The sequence below is a fragment of the Podarcis gaigeae genome (genome assembly GCF_964106915.1).
Source record: "Podarcis gaigeae genome assembly, chromosome: 6".
Taxonomy (NCBI): domain Eukaryota; kingdom Metazoa; phylum Chordata; class Lepidosauria; order Squamata; family Lacertidae; genus Podarcis; species Podarcis gaigeae.
In genome coordinates this window covers 41,453,648-41,477,454 of record NC_139682.1, presented here as the reverse complement: position 1 = coordinate 41,477,454, position 23,807 = coordinate 41,453,648, and the positions used below count along the sequence as shown (strand labels likewise).

Sequence of the window (23,807 nt, the reverse complement as noted above, 5' to 3'; positions counted from 1 at the left end):
TATAATACACTTTGGTGTGTGTCTCTCACTCTCTTGTTCTAAAGCTGCTCCTTACTGGTTGGATGAACCAGAGAATCTTATTTTGGCTCCTGGTGAGGATGGGAGACTGGTTTGCCGAGCCAATGGTAACCCCAAGCCTTCCATCCAGTGGCTGGTGAATGGAGAACCTATAGAAAGTAAGCAAACCTGTTATGAACAGAAGATAATGGCTTATAGTGTATCTTGATTTCATGGGTGTGGAGAAGGAAATGCTGTAATTTCAAGTAACTGTGATCTTAACTGATGACCATACATAGCATCAGTGGCGGAGCTCCATGCTCCGGCACCGGGGGGCGGAGAGCAGACGGGGCGGGGCTGGCGTGCATCCCGGAGGCATGGCACACTGCCTGCGGGGCGTGGCGCCCAGTGCGGGCAGGAGGGCAGCCGCGTTGGCATCCCACCGAGATCATGCTGCCGGGGGCGGTGCATTCCCCCCCCCCCACTGCTCTTCCTTCACCAGTGCATAGCATCAGCCATGGTAATCTTTTAAAGGGAAGACAGAATTCTGAACAAATTCATTTATTCCCATAGTGAACTATATTATGATAATGGGGATCTGCCTTTAAGCACCACAGAAAAGGAAGTCATTTCCATGTTGAGATGTTCAGCTTTGCAAAAATGTGTATATTGGGCAAAATTGCATAAAAACATGCAATACTATATTAAAATAAATTCACACTTAAATTCTGGTGAATTTTCACGAGGACTTAAAAAAAGACACAAACTGATGTGGAAAATGGAAGACTTAGGAAAATGAGAAAACGAGAGAAACCAAAATTGGCAAATTAGCCAAGCCCTATTAATGGCAAGGCTAAAAACTATGTATCACTTATGTTTATGTCTTTCTCAAAGGTTCCACTCCCAACCCAAGCCGTGAAGTAACGGGAGACACTGTTATGTTTCGGGACATCCAAAGTGGCAGCAGTGCTGTATACCAATGCAATGCTTCTAACGAACATGGGTACCTGCTGGCCAATGCCTTTGTCAGTGTGCTGGGTAAGTATTGAATGGACAAATGGGCTCTTGACATCTTTAGATTATAGAGGTCACCGAAGGCACCATTTTGAAGTGAACATGAAATCATTATTTCTCTTTCCCTAGCAAACCATAACATCCTTGAACGCCAGCTGATCTAACTCACAAAAGGCAAAGGAGTTTACTTATATGTGTAGGCAGTTACTGATAGGCAAAAGGAATATATTTATTCCCTTCCAAAGATGATTGTGTCACACATCCCATCTAGAATGGATTGAGGACAAAAATCCATCAATGAGAACAATAAGCAAAAGCCAAAAAAACAAAAATGTAAAGCTAGACATAATATATATTCTGTAAAACAAATGAAAATCTCTGACTACCTTTACAGGCTATCTGTTTATCTATCTATCTATCTTTCTATCTATCTATATATCTCTTTTAAAGATGTTATTCCTCGGATCCTTGCCCCTCGTAATCAGCTGATCAAAGTAATTCTAAACAACCGGACTCGTCTTGACTGTCCATTCTTTGGATCCCCAATCCCCACATTACGATGGTAAGGATTTTTATTATTAAGCCATACCATCTGTTTGGGACAGATAATCTTTTTTGAAATCAATTGAATTTCTATTAGAATCAAATGTGTTTCAATTCATTGATAAATGGCCATAAAGGAATGTATCTTGGATGTATCTCAACCGCCTGCCTACTGAGCAGAGGATTGCTCCCTTTCTCTGCAATCCTGTACCCACACTTGGAAGTCAATCTGCACCTTTATTCTGCTTCCCTCTCTTACAAGCATTATCTTGTGTTGTTGTGAGGTTTAAGAATGGCCAGGGAAGCACGCTGCATGGTGGCAACTATATAGTTCACGAGAATGGGACTTTGGAAATAATCAGGGCTCGGAAAGAAGACCAAGGAACTTACACCTGTGTGGCCACCAATCTTCTGGGTAAAGCACAGAACCAGGTTCGTTTGGAAATAAAAGGTAAGATGGCTTCTGTTTAAGCAGAGAACAAGTATCCTCCAGAAAATGTAGATCTTGGGTACCCTCTGATGACAAGAATGCTATATTTGGTTTATGCTCATAAGGTTAAATAGCTGTGCTCTTCAGTGGGTCTTAAGTACCTTCAAGTATAACCAGGAGGGAAAGCAGCAATACATGCTATGATGTGACTGATTGAGTGTTCCTGAAATAAATGGACTGTGGGCCTCTGTCACTTGTTGAGTTGTAGCTGATAGACTCCTCCGAACTAACGCTAAGCAACAATTTCCAAAAGTCCTGTGAGTTGGTTCATTTCCCATCCTGCTTACCTGTTCCATTATGAGAAGATACAGAGGCTATCTAGCTTTGCCCACAGAGATGGGAATGCTATGGACTCCCAACACCATGCACCACACTCCAGTGACAGGAGGGATCTGTCATTTGACCCTGTTTCACCACCTAATCAGTAGATGCTTGCAACATATGTTAAGTGGAGGAAAGATAGAAATGAAGGAGAAGGAGGTGGAAATATAAAGATTATAGAGAGTAAGGAGAGTAAAAGAAGAGCTTCGAATGGAGACGGCCAGCTGAAAGGGGACACACTCTGCCACACACTCTTGCCTTTGGGGGCTCCCTAAGCAGATGCTGAGAACTCTGAAGAGACCTCAGAGTGGGAGTAAGTGAATATATTAAAGGTAAAGGTACCCCTGCCCATTCGGGCCAGTCTTGCCAGACTCTAGGGTTGTGTGCTCATCTCACTCTATAGGCCGGGAGCCAGCGCTCTCCGCAGACACTTCCGGGTCACGTGGCCAGCGTGACAAGCTGCATCTGGCGAGCCAGCACACACGGAACGCCGTTTACCTTCCCGCTGGCAAGCGGTCCCTATTTATCTACTTGCACCCGGAGGTGCTTTCGAACTGCTAGGTTGGCAGGCGCTGGGACCGAACGACGGGAGCGCACCCCACCGTGGGGATTTGAACCTCCGACTATGCGATTGGCAAGTCCTAGGCGCTGAGGTTTTACCCACAGCACCACCCGCGTCCCAAGTGAATATATTGGAGAAGTACATATCTGTAACCTGAAATATTTAAAACAGCTTATCCAAACCAGGTCACTGGAATTTGTGATATACTGTAATTTTCTGTATATTAGATGCCCCCATATATAAGACTCCCCCCTATTTGGGGGGACTCAGTTTTAAGAAAATGAGGGGAGATGGCCCAAAGTTGTTGAGCCTCTCTGCCCATGCAGCTGTGGGCAGGAAACACTCCCTGTGTGCAAAAGCATCAAGGGAAGTTGTGCTCCAGCCAGCCAGCCAGTTGGCTAGAGGGCACCTTCCCCCATGCCGCTGTGCATGGGAAATGATCCAGGGAGTGCTTCCCATGCACAGCAGCATCAGGGGAAGCTGCGCGCCACCAGCCAGTGCCCCCAGATAGCTCCCTGCATGCAACATCTCTCCCCCCCCCCATGCCACTATCCGTGTATTGGACAACCCCAGTTTTTTGACATGATTTTTCCGTGTATTTTTCCAATACACAGAAAAATACGGTAACTTGCTTCTCTAAAACAGCCATTTATCAAATCGTTCCATAGCACAAAAGTACATGTCTCAGATACCACCACCATGTGTATTCAAAGTTGGCATTGCTATGGAATAAAAGAATATTTACAGGATTTATCACTCTAAAACGGGTAGTTATGGGTATGGAAAAGAATTGCAGCTAGAAATCTGTAGGAACTCTGCAATCTGACTAAATTATTTCTAATTGCCCAAAGTGTCTGTGGTTTCTTTCCACTAAACTTTCCACTAAACTGACTACTCGCACAGTCCCCAAAATTACATTCTTACGATTTATAACTGTATAACTCTTCACAGATCTAACGAGGATCATAGATGGGCCAAAGGATGCTGTGCCAAAGAAGGGTTCCACAGTTCATCTAATGTGTCGGGTTAGGCATGACCCCACGCTGAGACTTACGGTCACCTGGCTCAAGGATGATTCCCCTCTGTACTTTGGAAGCAGGTCTGTGCTGTCTTCGTTTTCATAGGCTGTATGTTTCTCAAGACGTTAACATTTTATGTATCCAGAGGACACAAAGAAGGAATAAATCCTTTTGCTATCTTGGTAAGCTGTACTGCTGTCTTTTCTCCAGGGAGGGGGACTGTAGTTTTAAGGTCCCAGGTTCTGCCCCTGGCATCTCCAGGTAAAATTATCAAGTGATAAGTGATAGGACCCTGGAGAGCTGTTGCCAACCAGAGTAGACAATATTGACCTAGATCAGGGATGAGGAAGCTGTGGGCTTCTGGATGTTGTTGGACTATAACTCCCATCATCCCTGATCATTGGCCAAGCTGCTTAGGGCTGATGGGAGTTGGAATCCAACAACATCTGCAGGGCCAAAGGTTCCCCCATCCGTAGATGCACAAATAGTCTGACTTTATATAAGGTAGCTGTGTTGCCAAAGCCAGCCAGAATCACTCTTCTACCATAATGAATAATATTATTTCCATGTAATTTGTTAATTAGTGTCTTACAGTATAAATAAACTTGGAATGGCCAATTGTTCCCATATTGTTCCTGGGGGTGGTGTCTCTATGCAGCAGTTAATATTGCTTACTCTGACATACAACAGAAGTAGCAGACTGTGTGAAAATAACAGTGGGTGTGTTTCTTACCTCTTACTGGAAATTAAAAGCTTGGCAGGAGAATCTAAAGTCTAGACGACAGCAGCAGGGTGTGATAGAGAGGTGGAGCTGCTGGAAATTGTTGTGTCAGCCTGGAACTGGCCTGGATATGGCCCAGTGCTGGTAAATTATAGCAGGAGGGCCAGCTTGAGATCTAGCAGATCCAGGGCTAGCTCAGCCTACCCCCAAAGCACCATATTTTGGAGCTTTCTGAAGGCTACCACTGTTGAGGATCCCACTGCCTGTACATCTCCTGCATGTTCAGTGGGTGCATTGAGAGTTCTGCGCCAGTGGACGGACACCTTTACCCAGTTACATGGAGGGGCATTGCAAAGGGGGTTTCAATTGCAGCCAAAGATTTTGTCACCAGAGGTCAGAGACTGTTTTCTTACGCTGCCATGTTACAGAACATAAAATTGTTGTACTAGATCATTTTATATTTTATCTCTTATGTTTACATTTTGTTTGTAACCTGCCCTTAGATTATAAGATGCAGGGCAGCATAAAAGTATACTAAATAAAATAAAAATGAATAAACATACACAAGATAGCTGTTACAGCTGGTCCTGCCTTTGCTTGAAGCAAGCTGTGGGGTCAGATTATTCTTACTGTGTGTAGATTTATTTCTGATGTTTTCTTTTTGTGAAAGGATGAAGAAAGAAGAAGATGGCCTGACGATATATGGAGTGGCTGAAAAAGATCAAGGATATTACACCTGTGTTGCCAGCACTGAATTAGATCGAGACACTGCCAGAGCCCATCTCACTGTTCTGGGTAACTTGATATTCCTTTTAAGTTTACAGAGCTTGAGACGAGGTCCATGGGGGGGGGGGGGGACTGACAGCTTATTTTGACAGATTTTAATACCTGTTCTCCTGTGTTGTAGAGTAACACATACAGGGTACCATGTGCAATGGTCATGAAACATATAACAAATTCCTTTGAATTTGGAATGTTATTCTTAACAATTTCTAACACCCTGTATTGTCTTTAAAGTAAAAGCTTACTCAAAAAGCTTTCAGTGGTCTTTCTGAGCAGATATCTGAAGATTAACCAGGGCACCTTGCTAACTGTAGCTAATTTTCATGAGGATTAAAAAAAAAAGTCACAAAATGCTGCAGAAATGTGGGAAACTGAATTTAAAATTGGAAAGATGAGAAATTGAGAGAAATGAAATGGACAGATCCTTCCATTCCTTGTTGCAAGTGACCAGGCAGGGCCCACAGGACTTTGGTTAATCTGAAGTCAATGAAGTACACTTGAGTTTTGTCCAGATGTTGAAGTCCCTGACACCTAAGCAAACATTTTGAACAACTCTGCATCTTTTGTGTTTCGGTCTTGTCTGTGAGCTAGTTAGGGAAACACTGATGATAACTGGAATACATATAGGTGCATAGCAGGGCCTGTTTTCCAAGAAAATTCAGTGAAGGCTGGTACTCTGGTCCTTGTGGTGAGTGGTGCTGATAGGGCTGGACCATGGGACACAACTGCAAGAGGAGGGACTGTAGCTCAATGGTAGAGCATCTGCTTTGCATGCAGAAGCTTCCAGGTTCAGTCCCTGGCATCTCCAGGGAGTGACTCTTGCCAGAAACCCTGGAGAGCCACTGTGAGTCAGTGCACACATAACTGAGCAATGGCCTGATTTAGGGTAAGGTAAGTGCCGTGTGCTCCCAAAGGGCACCACCATGGTAGTCCCTGACTCTTCTTTTTTGAAACCCTTACAGCAGGGTTTGGTGCACAGTTGCCTTTGGAGCAATGCTCTAGACAGTTGAACCCACCCAGGTGCCTCTGGTTTCCATGTGGGCTTCATAAACACTCTGAGAAATTAAAAAGAAAGATAAAACTATCCAGTTTTTGCTCTGAATGCAGCAGCTTGTTTGCTCTGCTGTTTTGTTTTGTTTTTTGTGTGTGTTTTTTACGTGTTGACTGCTTCCACCACCAAGAGGGAGGAAGTGCCACCACTAAGCAAACTTTTTCCCCAAAATGTTATTTTAGAGATTGTCAGGTATGTTGGAGCCAAAGCATCCATCAGCCTCTATAAAAAGGTTTTGAAAAAGGACTAGGAAAAGGAACTTAATTTGCTTTCCTGCTGCTTGTTAAGGGATGGGGAGGATGAGTCCTTTTTACTTTTTATTTTTCAATCAATTTCCTTTATTTGACCGATAGTCAGAAATAAAACACAGAAATAAAACACAATACAGAATTATGAACTAAAACATCATAGGGGTACATGAATAAGGTAGGGCCACAGCACTAAACTTCTCACAGATAACCCACATCAAGGCATTCAATTGTACGTTTCCGACGCTTGAGTGCCAGGAAAAGGAATTTAGCCACTGACAAAGTTGTTTTCCTAGAAGACTTATTTAGCAGATATGCTGTCTGCTTTCCTCTTTGTCAGGGACTAAGCTGGGGTAAGTATGGGGTTATAAGATACTGTCTTAAATCGTTGTAGAAGGGACAGCTCAGTAAAATGTGCTCTGTGGATTCTACCTCACCCAACACACAATGGCATAATCTCTGGTCATATGGGACTCCTCCATATCTTCCCTTCAGAACCGCCGAGTCAAGAACATTCAGCCTAGCCGCGGTAAATAGTCTGTGGTATTCCACGTAGTGGATATCCGACAGGTAGCAAGCTGGAGCAGCTCGGTACATCTGTTCCCCCAGAAACAGCCCTGGTTTCACACGGGCTATGTCCTCCTGTCTCGCAATATCCCTTACTCTTTGGGCGATCACCGCCTTTGCGTGGCTATACGTCATGGACTCTATATAAAGGGAGGACAACCCGCACTTCTGCACTTCCTCCACTATCTCCCCTTCCCATGGAGATTTAAAGTTATCCCTCAGAATCAAGGGGGCCAAACCTACCGGTCTGAAACAAAGCTTAAGCCAAAGCCATAACTTCGCTTTCAGGGCCACATACCTAAAGGCTTGGCAACCGTGTTTTTTTTTATTTTTGTACTTGTGGGAGGATATCCATTCTTTCACGCCCTTTTAAACTTTCCTGGTTGTAGGAAGGTAACAGACAGGTTCTTTTCTTTCCCCTCCTCCAAGCAAAAGAGATAACTAGGGTTCTGTCTATTCCCTTCTCACCATTTAGAAGATAGGAAGCAACTAGAGCCGCCTGGTAGAGGAAGACAAAGTGTTTCAGTGGTGGAGGAGGGTCTGGAAGTCATCTTGCCCAGGGCTTCTTGAAACCTGGCACAGCCACTGCACATTGTATCCCTGCAACAAGTTGTGCTTAAGAATTGAACTAACTATCTAAATAGCTAATATCTATTTTTGCAGCTCCTTCTTCTGTTAACCGTATGACCCTACCCAAAGGTAATCTCTACTGATCCATTTACCACTTTGATTATTATTAATTTTTACATTCTCTTACACTGTTGCTTGACCATTGCAATGACTTTAGTATGAAATTTAAGTGCCTCTGAAAGTTGGGTAACTTTGGCTGGCCCAAACCTCATGATAAATATCCCTGATGATTGGACCTCATTGAGGTAGGGGATCTTGATTTCTATTGCACAAATTGTTGTTGATGTTGCCCCCTACCGCAAAGGAAGAATATTTTAATTAGTCTGCATGGATGAATTTTGGGGGCTGATGCTAAAAGTAATGGGAGGTGTTTCTTACCCTCCTTTTTATTTTTGCAAGGTGACCTTTGCCTTTCATTGTATTTATGTTCCTTCTTTGTAAAGCTCTGTCTTTGCAAAGAATGTGGATTAACTGTTAGGGCCCTTTTACGAAGAGGGCAGAGAAAAACAGAACCTTGGATAGTTCTAAGTGAGCCCTGTTGTCTGAAGTGCTGTCCTACCAAGGTAGCTTTATGAAGATGTCCCAGCAGAGGCCAGAAGCCAACTGAAGGCTGGTAAGACCTGTTGCATGGTTGGTTCCACCTGTGTAGAGGAGCTGGCTGAGTTGTTAAAGGGCCTTTACTGATCTTGTAGCCTTCTGCAAGGCTGATTCCTAATCTGAGTCCATCAATGGAGGCAGGGCTGTGTTCTGTGTCCAAGAGGTCCCCAAATGCAATACTGGCTATTCTTCCTCTGAGGAAATGGCCTTAGTGGAGTTCTCTCTGCTTCATGCTGCAAGGTCCCAGAGTCAGTGGTCATGATACCCAAATATATTTTGAGTGGACTAGCCCATGAGGGACACCTGCACCTTACATGCATTCTTTTGCCTGTAGCACGTCCTGAACGTCCTCGTGATCTTGAACTAACTGACCTCGCTGAAAGGAGTGTGCGGTTGACGTGGATTCCTGGCGACGACAACAACAGCCCTATCACAGGTCAGCACTTGTTCCTCTACTTTGAAACCCTACAGGTGAACAGTGTTGTTGCTTTGCTTTGGTTTGGTTTCCTTTCTAAAAGTCAGCTGGCCGATAATTAATGTCTAACTCTTCCCTGACAATTATGTTGCAACTTTAGCAAGCCTTCACACTCTGCTCTTCTAGATTACATTGTGGAATTTGAAGAGGATAGATTCCAACCTGGAAGTTGGCACAACCATTCCCGTTACCCAGGAAGCGTGAACTCTGCCATCCTGCGCCTTGCACCCTATGTCAACTATCAGTTCCGAGTAATAGCTGTGAACGAAGTAGGAAGCAGTTACCCCAGCTTGCCTTCTGAGCGATACCATACGAATGGGGCACGTAAGTGCTATTTGACTTGAAGTGCTTGAATTTGACTTGAATGGGGCACGTAAGTGCTATTTGAAAGGAAAAGAACACTTACATAAAATTATGCAATTGTAATGTACGCAAGAACAAGGACATATAAAAGAGAGAGACACTAAGAATGTGGATTGTGTCACGCGTTACCTTTTTAGCTAGCCCATATTTGTCACCATGTGTGCTCTTGAAGCAGTAGTGGCCATTCTCAGTTCCCTGGAAAGTATACCTGTGAAATATATGCATGCACCTCTTTGTCATGTTGTCCCATTACATTACATTTAATGCGTGCACATAAAAACATTTTTGGTGCATCTTATCCATGTCATGCAGAGATAGGGAATCTGCAGCCTTCAGATGCTGCTAAGCTGCAACCTCCATCAGCCCTAGCCAGCATCACCAGTAGTTAGGGAGGATGTGAGTCAAGTCCAACAATATCTGGAGGGCCACAGAATTCCCATCCCTGGTGTAATGTACAAAGCAGCCCTGAGCTTTTTCTGAGTCGACCAAGTATCTTTATGCTAATGGGCTTTTGTCAGAGATCCTAACAGATATGTACTGGCTTGGAATTTTAAGTTTAAGATTTTGGACTGTAGATGTGCATGGAATGCAAGGGGAACCTCACAAATAAATACTTTTCTCAAATTAGGGAAGTGATGGGCTGGATTTTTTTGTACATAACATCAAAGAAGGCTTGTTTCTGTTTTAAGGACAAGGCTCTTGTGCATCTTAATTTACTCATAACCCTTTGTTTAAATATGTGGTGGGAAACATGACCTCATGGGCCATAAGCAGCCCTTGACCAAATTCCAGGCAGCCTCTGCAACTGATTAGTTCAGGCCAGTGTTAATAGGAACACAGAAGGAGAGAGAGAGAGAAAGGGTAGCACACATAAAGGGAATTGTCTGTAGTGCTGTACACCATAACCACTTTCTCTCTAGCCTTACCAGCATCAGCCGCTGCTCCAGATTGACTTTTTTGAGGGGATTAATGTCCCTTCATAGTTTCCCCATCTTTGTTTCAAGTGCTTTTTAAACAACTGACATCACCAGTGTCATAGTAACTTTAAAAGTTTGCTTTGCAAATAGCTTTTGTGGTACCATAGCAACTGCATAGGTCTTTCCTTTTGGCAGAGGCTTTATGTGGGTCTCCCCTTTGTGTTCTAGCATTCCTATGTGGGGAAAAAAAGAGATTATTCCTTTAGCAATATTGCATGGTATAGAAAAGCTTGTGGTAGCTGTGTTGTAGCATTCAATGCTTTAAAACAAATTTCATGTGTTAATTTATTTCAGGTCCAGAAATTAACCCCACAGGAGTTAAAGGAGCAGGAACAGCCAAAAATAACATGGTGATATCCTGGACGGTGAGTTAACATGGGAGCTGTTGTTTATAGCACATTCTTTTCTTGTATACAAGGTTTGCATTCCATGGCCTTTGCTGCAATAAATTTTATCACAAGCTAAATAACTCTGCATGTGGTTTACAAAAATTCATTGACAGTAATGTACAAAAAAAAATTCAACACCTTCTAATACTTAAATGATATTTACAATGCCAAAATAATAATGGCATGCACAATCCAATATCTCAAAGCCAAACAGTCCAAATATTCCTGCAGCAAGTCCAAGAGAATAACTCTCCAATATGTATATTTGTTGCTGGTGCAATTCATGTAATTGGAAACTGTGCAGTTACCTGGATGCCTTTTGCATTTGTTATCTCTAAAGTGATGATATTATTATTATTATTATTATTATTAGAATTTATATACTGCCCTATACCCAGGGGTCTCAGGGCAGTTCACAGAATAGTCTGCTGCAGTGAAAACAGAGTGTCCTGTGACACAGTAAATACTCAAGCTGCATATTTGGGTATAAGCTTTTGTGGGCTAGAGTCCACAAAGGCTAAGAGGAAAGCTCGAAAACACACATACAGAGGGAGGGAGGGAGAATCTGCCAACAGAGGGCAACATTTCATGCATCTGATAAAGTAGATTCTAGCATATGAAAGCTTATGACACCATGGGCTTGTTAGTCCTGTTTGTTTTTAGATCCATCTATGATTCTGTATCCTCTGGAGTCACAGAAACACTGTTCAGGTGGCAGGGATAGCAGCTGGTGTTCAAAATTAACAAAAGTAATAATGGATTTCTTAATTTTTGTGTATCCTTTAAGCCGCTAAATGCAACCCAAGTTTACGGCCCCAACCTCAAGTACATTGTGAAATGGAGAAGAAGAGACACCCGGGAGAGTTGGAACAACAGGACGGTAAAGGGTGACACCAACCAGTTCACTGTCACACAGACGCCCATCTATACACCCTACGAGATCAAAGTGCAGGCCAAAAACGACTATGGGGTTGCTATGGAACCTGAGACCGTCATTGGCTACTCGGGGGAAGATTGTGAGTATTCTCATAGATGTAAAGAGTTTGGGGTACCAAAAAAGACTCCACCACTGGCAGTCTTGCAATCCAAGATCTTAAATGTGATTGGCTCTGTTAACAGGAGGCATTGAATTCCAGTGCCAGGCACTCTGGAGAATGAAACACTCATGTAGAAACTTCAGAGGTCTCTGGAGTGCCCCAACAGACCATTTAGCTTGCATGCCCATGAACTTCAAATTAACTCATTTTTCTTGAAGATTTATATTTCCATCTCTTATTTATTTAAAACACACATATCTTCTTTATTTAAAGCATTCATAGAATATTCAAGGCAAGCTAACAGCACACATGAAAATGAACAAAACATGCCAACCATGAATAACACACTATATCAGAGGCAGAGCAGCAGCAGACAATATAGTTACTAGGCTGCCTCAGCATTTTGAGCTTAGAAAAAGATATTATTCCATCTTACGGGTCTAGAACAGACTCAGAGAGGTTATATGAACCAGCTGTAGTCACCAGCTTCATTGTCTGTCTAACAAAGGTAAGTAAGTAGGTAAATAACATTCATATGAATGGGGGTATAAATAAAAAGTTACATGGATAAATACAAGAGAGTGTTGGATGTAACTTGTGGGTACTTGGGCTCAAATCCGTATTCACTTTTACACTGATTTCATCAGGAGAGTTAAGCATAGGCTTAAACCTTTTCCATTACAATCACTGGAATGTAGAAGTGCTTCATTCCACCTTCAAAAGGCATCCATCTTCAATAACTTTTACTCCAATTCACTTCCTATTTTTATTGCTTCACAGGAGGTTCATTCTTTTGCTATGCATCGATCATGTAGACTTAAATGATTCTGAGACTTCTGAACATTCGTACCTTGCAGTCATGCTGTTGGTGGAGGGAATAGGGGCTGTTAACACACCATATGGTAGCGGTTTTATTCACAAACAAACCTACACGGGAGTCTTGGTCAATGGCCAGCATCATTTCTAAAGTCAGCTTGGAAACAGGTGTCTGTTTATCTGTATGACAGTCCCAGACATGCTAAGACTCTAGGATACAACTATGCAGTGAGCTCAGTGTTCCAGTGCTTGGATCATCAGCCTGGTGCTCTCTGTCTGATTTTAGCTCCCACAGTTTATGATTCTTAAAGTTTCATGCTGGAATTATTCCCAATGTTCTCAGGAACATAAGAAATTCACCTGAGTCCTCAAAACTATAATCCCCTTTTATTATTCCATAACAAAATTCAGAAGGGACACATGAATCATATCCTCTGCTGCTATGTTCTGTGGCAGAGGTGGAGAACATATGGTCTTCAGAATGTTGCTGGACTACAACTTGAATCCTTCAACATTGGTCATACGCTGGCTGGCTGGGGCTGATGGGAATTGGAGTCCAACAACATCTGGAGGGCCATAGATCCTCTCCCCCTGTTCTGAAATCATATCCCGAAACAAAATCAATAGTCACCAAGTGAATTATGCCCTTCAGCAGCTGCCAGATAGGTCTACAAGGCACAAAAATGATTGCCAGGCATTGAAGTTAAATCTATATGTGATGTTTGTTTTGGTCATTGTGGTTCTCCAGCAATCATCTTCAAGAATTGCTGAATAAGCCAACTCTCAAAAATATATTGTTCAATTTGAATTAGAAGTGTAATACATGCCAAGAGCTCTGTCAGGTTACAAGGTTTAGAAGTAGATATCTAGTGATCAAAATCAGAAGGAAGTGGTTGTTTTTTAAATGGCAACCCAAGTTAAAGGGTGTTCAAATGCCTCCTGAAAATTGGGTGAGTATCTAGGGAGGTCAGGTATATTCTACTATGTTCTACCAGGGTGTAAAGAGAGAGGGATCAATCTAGAATGCCCTGCTTGTCAAGTCAATATGTACAAACCTGGTTTATGAAGAAACCTCAGTTGATTTTAGGGATTGCCTCTTTACTGTGTCATGCCACAATCTTGTTAGCATCTTTACTCTAGGTCAGGCTTCCTCAACCTTGGCCCACCAGATGTTTTTGGCCTACAACTCCCATGATCCCTAGCTAGCAGGACCAGTGGTCAGGGATTATGGGAATCGTAGTCTCAAAACATCTGGAGGGCCGAGGCTGAGGAAGCCTGCTCTAGGTTCTTACAGGCCTTCTTGGTCAAAATCACCTTGTGGATTGTGTTCAGAAGGCTCTAGCAAAGCAAAGCAAATACTGGTGTCATACACTTCCACGTGCTCTTCTTAAAATGAATTTTTTCTGTGTAATTTTGTATAGATACAGATTAACAACGTAAAAAATAACTTGCAACAACAAAGAAATAGAAAGGCAAAGTAAGTGGGGGAGGGGAGAAGATGAGGTAGGAAAGGAGGGATGTAAGAAAGAAAAAGTGCTGCAATACAATGGGGAGAAAAGGACTGTGGCAGAAAAGAACTGTGGTCACTCCTTTCTTGCTTTGCAAAATAAAGCTAAGTAACAGTTGCATGCAACTATGAATGACTTCAGGACCAAGGACAGCGTAACCATCCTCTCAAAAAGTGCTTGCTTATCAAAGCTTTATCAGCTTGAAAGATCACAGAATTCACTTCTATTCCTATTAATAAATAGAACAACCCTTCCTTCCAGGTTGTATGTAAGGTCACAGTGTGTAAATGGGAGTGGGGAATCCATTCTATAGTAAAATTTTGCTGCACCAGAAATCACAACTAGTTCACACATCAATGCTGTGTTAATTAATTAACCATTTGCAGTGGGGAAGGTGAGAAAATGAGTAAACTGGTGCTGTTGATGATGTTTTCAGTTGTGCATATCCTTCATGGCTGCAGTTCACAAGGAGGCAGGGAGGGGGGAAGATGAAGAAATGCCATCATCCTCAACTTAGTAGTCTGCAGAAAGAAATACAGCATGGTGTCTGGGTTTTCTTCCAATTAAAATGTAACTGTTCACTTAGGGTTGTCACATTTCAAAAAGTGAAAATCCGGACACAAAAGTTGTTGAGCTCCGGGGGGGGGGGCAAAATTGTTGAGTTGTTGTTGTTTTTCAAAATCTCCCCCAAAAAGTTGACCTTTTGGGGCTATTTTTAATATTTTTAAATTCACCACCAAAAAGAATGGGTTGCCATATACCTGACTTTCTGATTTTTGTAAATTCTGCCTGGATGCTATTTCCCGGATATGGCAGCCCTATGTTCACTGCAAACTGAAGTACTGTTCTCAAACTACCCAGATACATTGTATGTAAACTTGCATCCAGTCAGTTGCCTGGTAGACTTTTTTCATTTTGTTTTGCCTTTTGTTATCTACGCTTTTTGCTATTATCTGTGCTCTACCCAGCCCTGGAGGAAGGGGCAGTAAGAGCAAATCAGCTGTCCCCCACCACACGGTGTTCAGCCACAGGAAACACTTTCCAGCAACAGCTGTTTCCCTCCTCATTGGCCTGAGCATCATATCCTGTCCCCAGGGAATGGGAAAATACAAGCAGGTTTTTCCTCCCATCTGCTCTGTAGCCCAGCCAGCCTGCTTACCAGGAAGCCTCTCATCCTGCTGGGGTAGCTTCCTTGCTGTTTAAAGAGGAAAGCACTTTTTAAAAAAAGGAAATGAATAACAAGCAAGGCAATAAACTGCATTGGCATTTTGAACAATAAGAAGCTACACTGGATGCAGTAACTGAACAAGTAGAATCTATTTTACCAATGAGATAAAGTAAAGAACTTTATAACTCCTGTGAGTAGTACAATGCGGGCATTTTCAAATTCTAATTGTAGATGACTAAGCAGTCAATAGGCCAAATGCTTCCCTGGAAACCTCTTTAATCACATACCGCCTTTTACTTAGGGCAGAGTGGTTGTGTGGGGTTTGTTTATTTTTATGGCGCTGAGTGATATGAAACAAGCTTGGTTGTTCATGGCATGTATACTTTCTCACTATTCTATCTTATAAACAGGTTTTCCCAGGGTGGGGTTTGGGATTGTTTCAAAAATCAGTAAAATCTGTTTGAACAGAAGTGCCGAGAGAAGCAGCAAGTGTCTAAACCACTGGTACCCGACATGGTACCTTCCAGGTGTGTTATTGAAGTGCATCGGCCCATCTCAGTGCTTTTAATGGTCAAGGGTAAAGAGAGTTGCAGCTCAACAACACCTGGAGTCAAATATGTCTCTGTCAGGCCACCAACTCTCCTTAAAGCTATGGACAAAATGTTTCTGCACTTATTCCCTGCAACAGGAGTAACTTTTCTTTGGGTTAACAACTGCTGGATAAAGAAATTTACCTCAGCGGTTCTGAAGCTGAAATTTAAGACCTGCTGCTCGCCTGTGCTGTGAGGTGTTCTCCACTTAAATGGGCATTTCTCCATCTGAAATTGCTTACTACTGCTTGTGGGGACTTTCAGTTGTAAATGATTTTATGGGTACAGCATGAACTTGATTTGTTGTGAATCGAACACCTCTGAATTTAAAAGGCATTTGTATAAATCTCTAGAGTTGCCAGTTTTCTGTTTGTCAGGTGAACTGTGAAAACCTATGAGGGCACTGTAGCATTGTGAGTGCACTGGTGAGGTAGGCAGAAAAGAGAAATGTGAGAAATACAGGAAACTGGCACCAGAGTAGAATGGATCCCGCCATCATGCAAACGCATGTCAAAAATGTGCACTTGAAATTGCTTTATATCTCCACATGATGGCAGCAATGTTTAAGAGCAGCCTCCTGTTTACATGATTTTCTTTGGGTAAACCACTGCAGCATCTAGGGAGGGAAATGGGGATTTTCTTCAAATTTCTGTGTATGCTTAATATCTGCTTTGCTTTATTCTTGGCAACTTAGATCCTAAGGCCGCTCCCACTGATATTAGACTCAAAGTTGTAAACAGCACAGCAATCAGCCTGCAATGGAGTAGAGTGTACCCGGAAACCGTCCAGGGACAACTTAAGGAATACAGAGTGAGCAAAACCCAAACCCAATCACATTAATGTGGCTAACACCCAACACTAATGATGACTGATGGTTACATTGTCTTTTACACAATGGAGATGACATGAAACACCCAGAAATTGCTAAAATGGCATTGAAGACTATTATTATGTAGACAATAAGTATTTGCAGTTGTGTTGGTGGGCGGGTGATAAAGTACAGATGTAAGGGCATTGCTGAGATACAGAAACCAAAATATTATTACCAGTTGTATATATCCTCTCCACCCACTTCAAAGAGTTTAGACAAGGAGACTAGCCTTTTCCTTGAAATTTAAGCAGTTTTAAATTAGTGTGCCAATTGTGGTTTCCTCCAAGAATCCACCCAAAAAATAATTTTGTGATTTGTTTTGAAGGGTTGCTTGGGGGGGGGTGGGTGTAAGGCTGGGGGAATGAGGAAGGGAGACCAGAGAGACAAAGCATTTTTTTTAATTGCTCTTTTTCAATAGGGAATCCAAGCCAAGTTCAATTTTAGCAATTCTTCATCCCCTATTTTGAAGAAAGCCTGTTTTGATCTTTTGAATGTTAATTGGCTTCTTCCTGATTCAAAATCATGAGTTTCTATTTAGCCTTGAATTGAAAGCAAAAAAAGTCTTCATTTCAAAGACTTTACATTATGTGCAAAAATAAATTTGATCTTTGCGTTTATTACAATTTAGATTCTCCGTTCTTATGGACTGGCACATTTTTTTAACCTGTTCTATTTCATGTTCTAAAGTTGTGCTACTCAGAGATATTTTTCTACCATTTGGAAGTCAAAAATGTGCTTCCCATAAGCATTAGAAGCCATGTAACATTCTGCTCATGCATAGGGCAACACATCAGGTACCTTCCTAGCCAATCATATCCAAAGTACACACTATACATTCTAGACATCTCTAGGGAACTTCTAGACCAGGTGTTCATTGAACATTCATGCTGACATGTTTGTATGGAAGTTCTACAAGGTTGCCGGATAGTGGCTGTTACTCCATACTTTCTAGAACTTGTCAATTACTTTTCTTTTTCAGTGAGTAAAGTAACAGAGTAATTGTACTAGAAAGTGTGAGATAACATATATATTTTTCTGAATGTGCAGCCTGTCTGGAAGCACCCCTAGTTGTGAACATCCAGTTATTGCTCAGTCAGTTAGAAACAGAGAGTTCCAAGTAGCTGCTATCTTATGAGGTCTTTCTGCTTACAAAACAAAACCAACAAACTGTTTTTAATGTGGTTAAGAAAATCAGCTCCTAGAGCAGTTTCCCCTGACTTCTGTGTCATCCCCAGTGTGTATTTAGCATGTCATTAATCAATACACTAAAGTTCTGTTTCGGCCTAGTCAGAATTCAAGGATTGTGCTCAGAGATAATAAAAAATGTCTCCAGAAAGCCAAACATGTTCTGTCCTCAAGTTCATGTTTTTTCTCTCTTTGTTTTCTGTCTTACCAAACAGAAAGCAAGCAAAAATTCACACAAATCAGCAGCGAAATACTTTCTTTCAAAATTGATTTATATCACTGTCCTGGGATCTTTGGATAAGGGGTGGGATATAAATCTAATAAATCTAATAAATAATAATATATATTTGAAGCATTTGCACATTTCTCAGCTCTGAGAATTTTCATTCATAGGGTATATTTTGTTTTGTTTCTGCCTCTGTACTGGAGTCTGGCCATGAGTGATTCTTGACAAATTAAAATTTCATCCTACTACTACTACTACTGCTAATAATAATAATAATAATCAGTGAGAGATGAGGGAAGACTGCAGTTTGAAGCCTAGAAGCCTGGTCTTTGCTGAGGGGGCAGTTCTTTGATAGCCACTGCATAATCTGCCTAAATGGTCTTGACCAAGAGTCAGCTTCCATATGTCTCAGTCTCCCCATCTATAAAATGAGCAATAAACAGTATTGACTTCCTCCTCTCCTGTGGAATGGTTGGTGAGATCGAACTAATCCTTGTGTGGAAGAAGATCCATAGTGACTTTGTCCTTGAAATCCAGTTAACACTCAAATGGGGAAAACATCACTCACCTTGCATGTTTCTTGAAGGCCTACTTCTGGAGAGAAAGTAGTTTGCTGAAGAATCTATGGGTCTCTAAGAAAAAGCAGTCTATGGGTTTTACTGGAGACCGGACACGGGGCATAGTGTCCCGACTGTTTCCTTACAGCAACTACAAACTGGAGATGGTTGTAGTCAACGGGAGAGGAGATGGGCCTCGAAGTGAAACTCTGGAGTTCACAATGCCTGAAGGAGGTAGGTCTCTGCATAATATTGGCCCAGCTTGGCAGAATCCCATCCTTTTATGTGTGAAATAAGAAAGTAGAACAGAACACGGTCTTATTGAGAGCCTTAGAGTTCCTTAGGTTCTATGTCATCAGTCCTGATAAAGACTTCAAAAAGGATTTTCCACTTGAAATGAATAGTTAGGCTGGCTTCAGCTGCCAGATTACTGTGTGCTCCTGCAGTGTGGAGCAAGGCAAAAGTCAACACAGTGAAGCCCTAAGGACTGAGACTGTTCTGATTCATGGGATTGTTTTTCACCAGCTTCAGACTCATAATACATAATAGATTATGATAGACAAATGAATGCACAAGGAAACTAACTGAAAATGGGTGAGTTAGGCAGAGCACGATGCACTGACTTTTGACACCAGGTTTTATTTGTAGCTCTCCTGTTTGTCCTCTTAAGTATTCTCAGACAAGTCTCTCTTAGCTTTATTCTGTAAAATTGGAACAGTCATGAGATCCATTGCCGCACGTGGCAGTATGATCTATGGAAGGGTTTTATGTTGCAATTACTACCTAACTCTACAAATTCCATCTGATTCTTAACATACTCAAGGATAGATTTTATGGTAGAATTGAGAGTACTGCCTGTATTTGCTTTCACAGCTAGATCAATAGCTTTTCATCAGTTCTCATAACTAGCAGTGAAAGCTTCTTTAATGTTTACAGTTTCCATCTCATATCACTCTAATGGACCATGCTTTGACTGATAAGCACCAGCGCCTTTATGATTCTAGAGATACTTAAAACCACAGAATTGCACACCAGACAGATATCTTTGTTCTTTAAGATTCTTCCAAGAATTCATTCCAGTTGCAATTTTTAGAAAGTGAAATCCTGGGGTCCCCCCCCAGCTGTTGCTGGTTTTGGTAACTTGATTGAAAGGCACCCCTGACCATTAGGTCCAATCGTGGCCGACTCTGGGGTTGCAGTGCTCATCTCACTTTATTGGCCGAGGGAGCCGGCATACAGCTTCTGGGTCATGTGGCCAGCATGACTAAGCCGCTTCTGGTGAACCAGAGCTGTGCACGGAAATGCCGTTTACCTTACCGCCGGAGCAGTACCTATTTATCTACTTGCACTTTGACGTGCTTTCAAACTGCTAGATTGGCAGGACCAGGGACTGAGCAACAGGAGCTCACCCCGTCACAGGGATTCGAACCGCCGACCTTTCGATTGGCAAGTCCTAGGCTCTGTGGTTTAACCCACAGCGCCACCCGTGTCCCATACTTACCTACTTGCTAAATGCTCTTTTGCTATGCATAGAATTATACTGGTAAGCCCTGGAAGTTTCAGCATAAAACTCTAACCAGCTGCATACTGGAAAGGCATTTAAAAAATCCATTCCATTTCATTGTGATGCAGGGAGGTGAGAGCCCTGCATCCCTTGGGGTCAGTCAGCAGTTCCACACATATGTGGATCTCATCCAGGCAGCAGGCAAAGGAGGATTAAAAACATCTGTAGGAAAAGACCAAACACCCACACAAAGAAACAGCTTCACAAATGATTGAGTTCCTAATGCATTTTGAGCAAATCTCCTTTATCAAGGAAATTTCCTTCCAAGCAGTCTTTTTAAGAAGCATGGATGGAAACTACCTTTATAAAAGCAATTTTCTTGACATCATTTGTGAAGCTGTCTTTTTTTACTCTCTGTACCACATACCTGCCCGTAAAGGGCATGGCAGGAGAGGGTCTTTCCCCAGCATCCTCTTCCTACATACTGCAGTACCCTGCTTGTGAGTCCCCACTGCTCGACTCTCACATCAACATCAATAGGACTTAGATGGCCTTGGTTGCATGAAGCATCATGGATAAAATGTGGCTCCTATTACTCAAAGTTGAGTGTTGTGATTTGTGCTCAGATAAGCTTTGTGTGCTTTGAGCATAGGAAACGGAGCTGGTTATGGTGAGGGACTTTAGCTGTGATGAAAGCAAATGGGCCAAGAAGGCACCATCCCAAAGAGATAGAATGGTGAAATCCACTCACATATTAGGTTATCTGTACAGTTCCAGGCAAGGGTAAGAACTGTAGGTTTTTAATTATATGAAAACTGCATTTGGTAATAGACAAGCTCATAGGAGTGCACGTGCACCAATGACTAAATTTGCACAACTATGAAACAGTTGGATAGGTTCCTGTTAATGGATATGCAGGCATGATTGTGTTGCACTGAAACTGCATCTTGTACAGCTCCTACCAAGTTCTCCGTGCCACCAGACTCAAACTTTTCTATATGCATACTCTTGACCAGTCAACCTTCTAAGTTACCTTACCTTATATGTCTTTTTCCTCTTCCCTTTTCTCTCTCGGACCCATCTTTCCCTGAAGCACCCAGTCCCCCAAGGTATTTCCGAATCCGCCAACCAAACCTGGAAACCATCACTATGGAATGGGAACACCCTGAACACCCCAATGGCATTCTTATTGGATACACCCTTAGATACCAAGCCTGTATGTCCTGTGCTTGTTTTTGTTTGTTGTCTCTTTATTAATCAGGATTTAGAATCTAATTTATCTGGAATTAGAAAAAACAATACTAATAAATCAGTGGAGGGGAAATCAGGAATTCAGGAATTAGAATTACTTTGGAATTGAATTGCATATCTTAGTGCAGGAGGATTTCATAGGAATCACTAACAGGCTAATTTCCAGACACATGTGACAAATTTTCTTACTGATCATTTTGATTCTTTAGTTAAATGATATTTACATAAGAAGATATTTCCAAGAATATGGCCAGTGGCACCTGAAAATGTACCTCCTTCCCACCCCTTGATAGAATTTGAACAAGCATGCATCTAACTTCCTAAAATCCCCTGCCCCAAACTGTTAAGGAAATGCATGAACAATGTAATTTTTGCTCAAATAATTAGTGCAAAAGCTCTCCACCATAACAAATCCCTGACTTGAAAGCCCCTGCAAAACTAACATGGTGTTTTATCTTTGGCCTACATGGCAGCTAAAAGTTTAATTAGCTTAATTAAAGTTCTTCCTTCTTGAATGCATAACATTCCCCAGCCGTTTTTGCTTAAAAGTCCTCTAAAATGAACATGCCCCATTTTAAACACAGCCAGTGCTTTTGTCAGGTGTAATCCTAGACTGAGAAGTGGTGAGATGCATAGTATAGCATGTTTCTCAAAATAAGACTGAAGCCTACACAGCCTGCCTCTCTCTCCAGTTAATGGATCCAAAAGTGGCAGAACAATGGTGGAAAACTTCTCTCCTAATCAGACAAAGTTTATACTCCAGAGGACGGACCCCATATCACGCTATAGATTCAACCTGCGTGGCAGGACACAGATTGGGGAAGGTGAGCCTGCCACGGGGGAGTCACCACTTCCACTGAATGAAGGTAAGTGAGAACATGATGCCAGTGTAACTGGGGTGAGAGAGGTGTGCCCTGCCAAGCTGGACATAGGAGCAGCATTCACGAGTATTTCAGAATCCACACACGCCTATATAAAAATCAGCCTTTGATGTGTGAGGTCTTGGCCTGCTGCAAATTGAGAAAGAATCATTTGCATCCTCTTAAATATGCCCCCTTCCTGTCCCACAAAAGTAGCTCTCTTAATCATGTCCCATTGCCATATAAAATCCTTATCAAAACTACTTGTGAAGTTCCATGTAGCTCTGTGTGGGAGTTCTAAATTGTGCGATTAACATTGTGTGGAGTAGGAGAGCACCCATTGGCTCCACTCCAGTTGTTGCTTCCCCTGCCAGTACTGACGACACATCAGGGGAAGATCTGAGAAATGTGGGCTTTCCACTGGATTCAGAAGACATCTCCACATGACGTTAGTCACATGATTTAGAATGTCCACACAACAGCTTTTGGAGTGACATTGATGCTGGGGGTGACAGGACGTACAACCACCTGGAGTTTTTAACAATCAAGTCAAGTATAAATTTTATGAAATAAATAAGTACAAGTGCCTCATGCTGCCTGTCCTTTGCATCTCTGCCTCATGTGAAACATTTCAAGTCTTCATTTCTTCCCCCAGACCCTAGCCTGTCCCTGCACTGTAGGCATACTCTCTTTTTCAGAAGGTGCAAGATAACATTGATAAAAGATTCCACGTCATTTCCCACTGCTTCTCCTTTGTGAAATGATTTACCATAAATTATTTCTCCTGCTATGTGAGAATACAGATTTCCCTACTATAAAAGATATTTTAAAAGGATTGTGTGTTTCAAAGGAACAGCTGATAACAGAAATTGCAAAGCAGCTTTTATGCAAAACCTCTCGATTTTATTCTATAGTCAGCTTTCCTTTAAGCTTCTATTAAGTACTTTTTCAGTGCAAATACTGGAAGAATGAGCTTTTAATAACCTTTGTTGTTCATCAAATGTATTCAAATGATTTGAATGTGTTTCCTTTTTACCCAGCCACATTTTTAAATAGCAGTGCTGTCTTATGTATTAACGTTTCCATTGTGTTTTATTGGTGTTAAATTCAGTATTTATATTCAAGAATGATGGATTTAGTTGTATTATTTTTAAATAATGAGTGTGCTGCAGAAAAGCAGTTCAGGGGTAACATATATATCCTGCATTGTTTTTCAAAATAGTTGGTTGCATCATTTGGGCCTAAAAGATACCTTTATCCAGCAGGTTGTTTGAAGGTACCAATGGCTAAGCATCACTCTTGGCATACATTTGCTAATTTTAGACAGGGTCGACTGGTTTAAACCAAGGTGATTCAAATTATTTAAATAAGCAAGAAAAAGGCTGTCATTGAATTAAGTTTCCCATTTATATTTCATCTCATATTTCCTAAAGTGTGATGCAGATCTGACCAGTAGACCATGTTCATTTACAACTAGTTAAAGCAAG

At 41.9% G+C, this 23,807-nt stretch overlaps 1 protein-coding gene across 33 annotated transcripts in view; it reads left to right on the top strand.

Moving 5' to 3' along the window:
• The window catches only part of NFASC (neurofascin), a 181,287-nt gene that overhangs the window by 113,434 nt on the left and 44,046 nt on the right, over positions 1 to 23,807 (top strand). For 15 of the 33 annotated variants that reach the window (XM_083745941.1, XM_083745926.1, XM_083745939.1 and 12 more), the window contains 15 exons: positions 45 to 176; positions 892 to 1,035; positions 1,462 to 1,573; positions 1,839 to 2,005; positions 3,879 to 4,026; positions 5,338 to 5,462; positions 7,980 to 8,015; positions 8,878 to 8,979; positions 9,145 to 9,342; positions 10,653 to 10,723; positions 11,535 to 11,763; positions 16,561 to 16,676; positions 18,735 to 18,939; positions 21,303 to 21,425; positions 22,153 to 22,326. In XM_083745941.1, coding sequence (XP_083602067.1) covers positions 45 to 176; positions 892 to 1,035; positions 1,462 to 1,573; positions 1,839 to 2,005; positions 3,879 to 4,026; positions 5,338 to 5,462; positions 7,980 to 8,015; positions 8,878 to 8,979; positions 9,145 to 9,342; positions 10,653 to 10,723; positions 11,535 to 11,763; positions 16,561 to 16,676; positions 18,735 to 18,939; positions 21,303 to 21,425; positions 22,153 to 22,326 — 2,082 coding nt within the window. The remainder of the gene's footprint in view (positions 1 to 44; positions 177 to 891; positions 1,036 to 1,461; positions 1,574 to 1,838; positions 2,006 to 3,878; positions 4,027 to 5,337; positions 5,463 to 7,979; positions 8,016 to 8,877; positions 8,980 to 9,144; positions 9,343 to 10,652; positions 10,724 to 11,534; positions 11,764 to 16,560; positions 16,677 to 18,734; positions 18,940 to 21,302; positions 21,426 to 22,152; positions 22,327 to 23,807) is intronic. The other 18 variants (XM_083745928.1, XM_083745917.1, XM_083745927.1 and 15 more) reach the window with 6 other exon arrangements.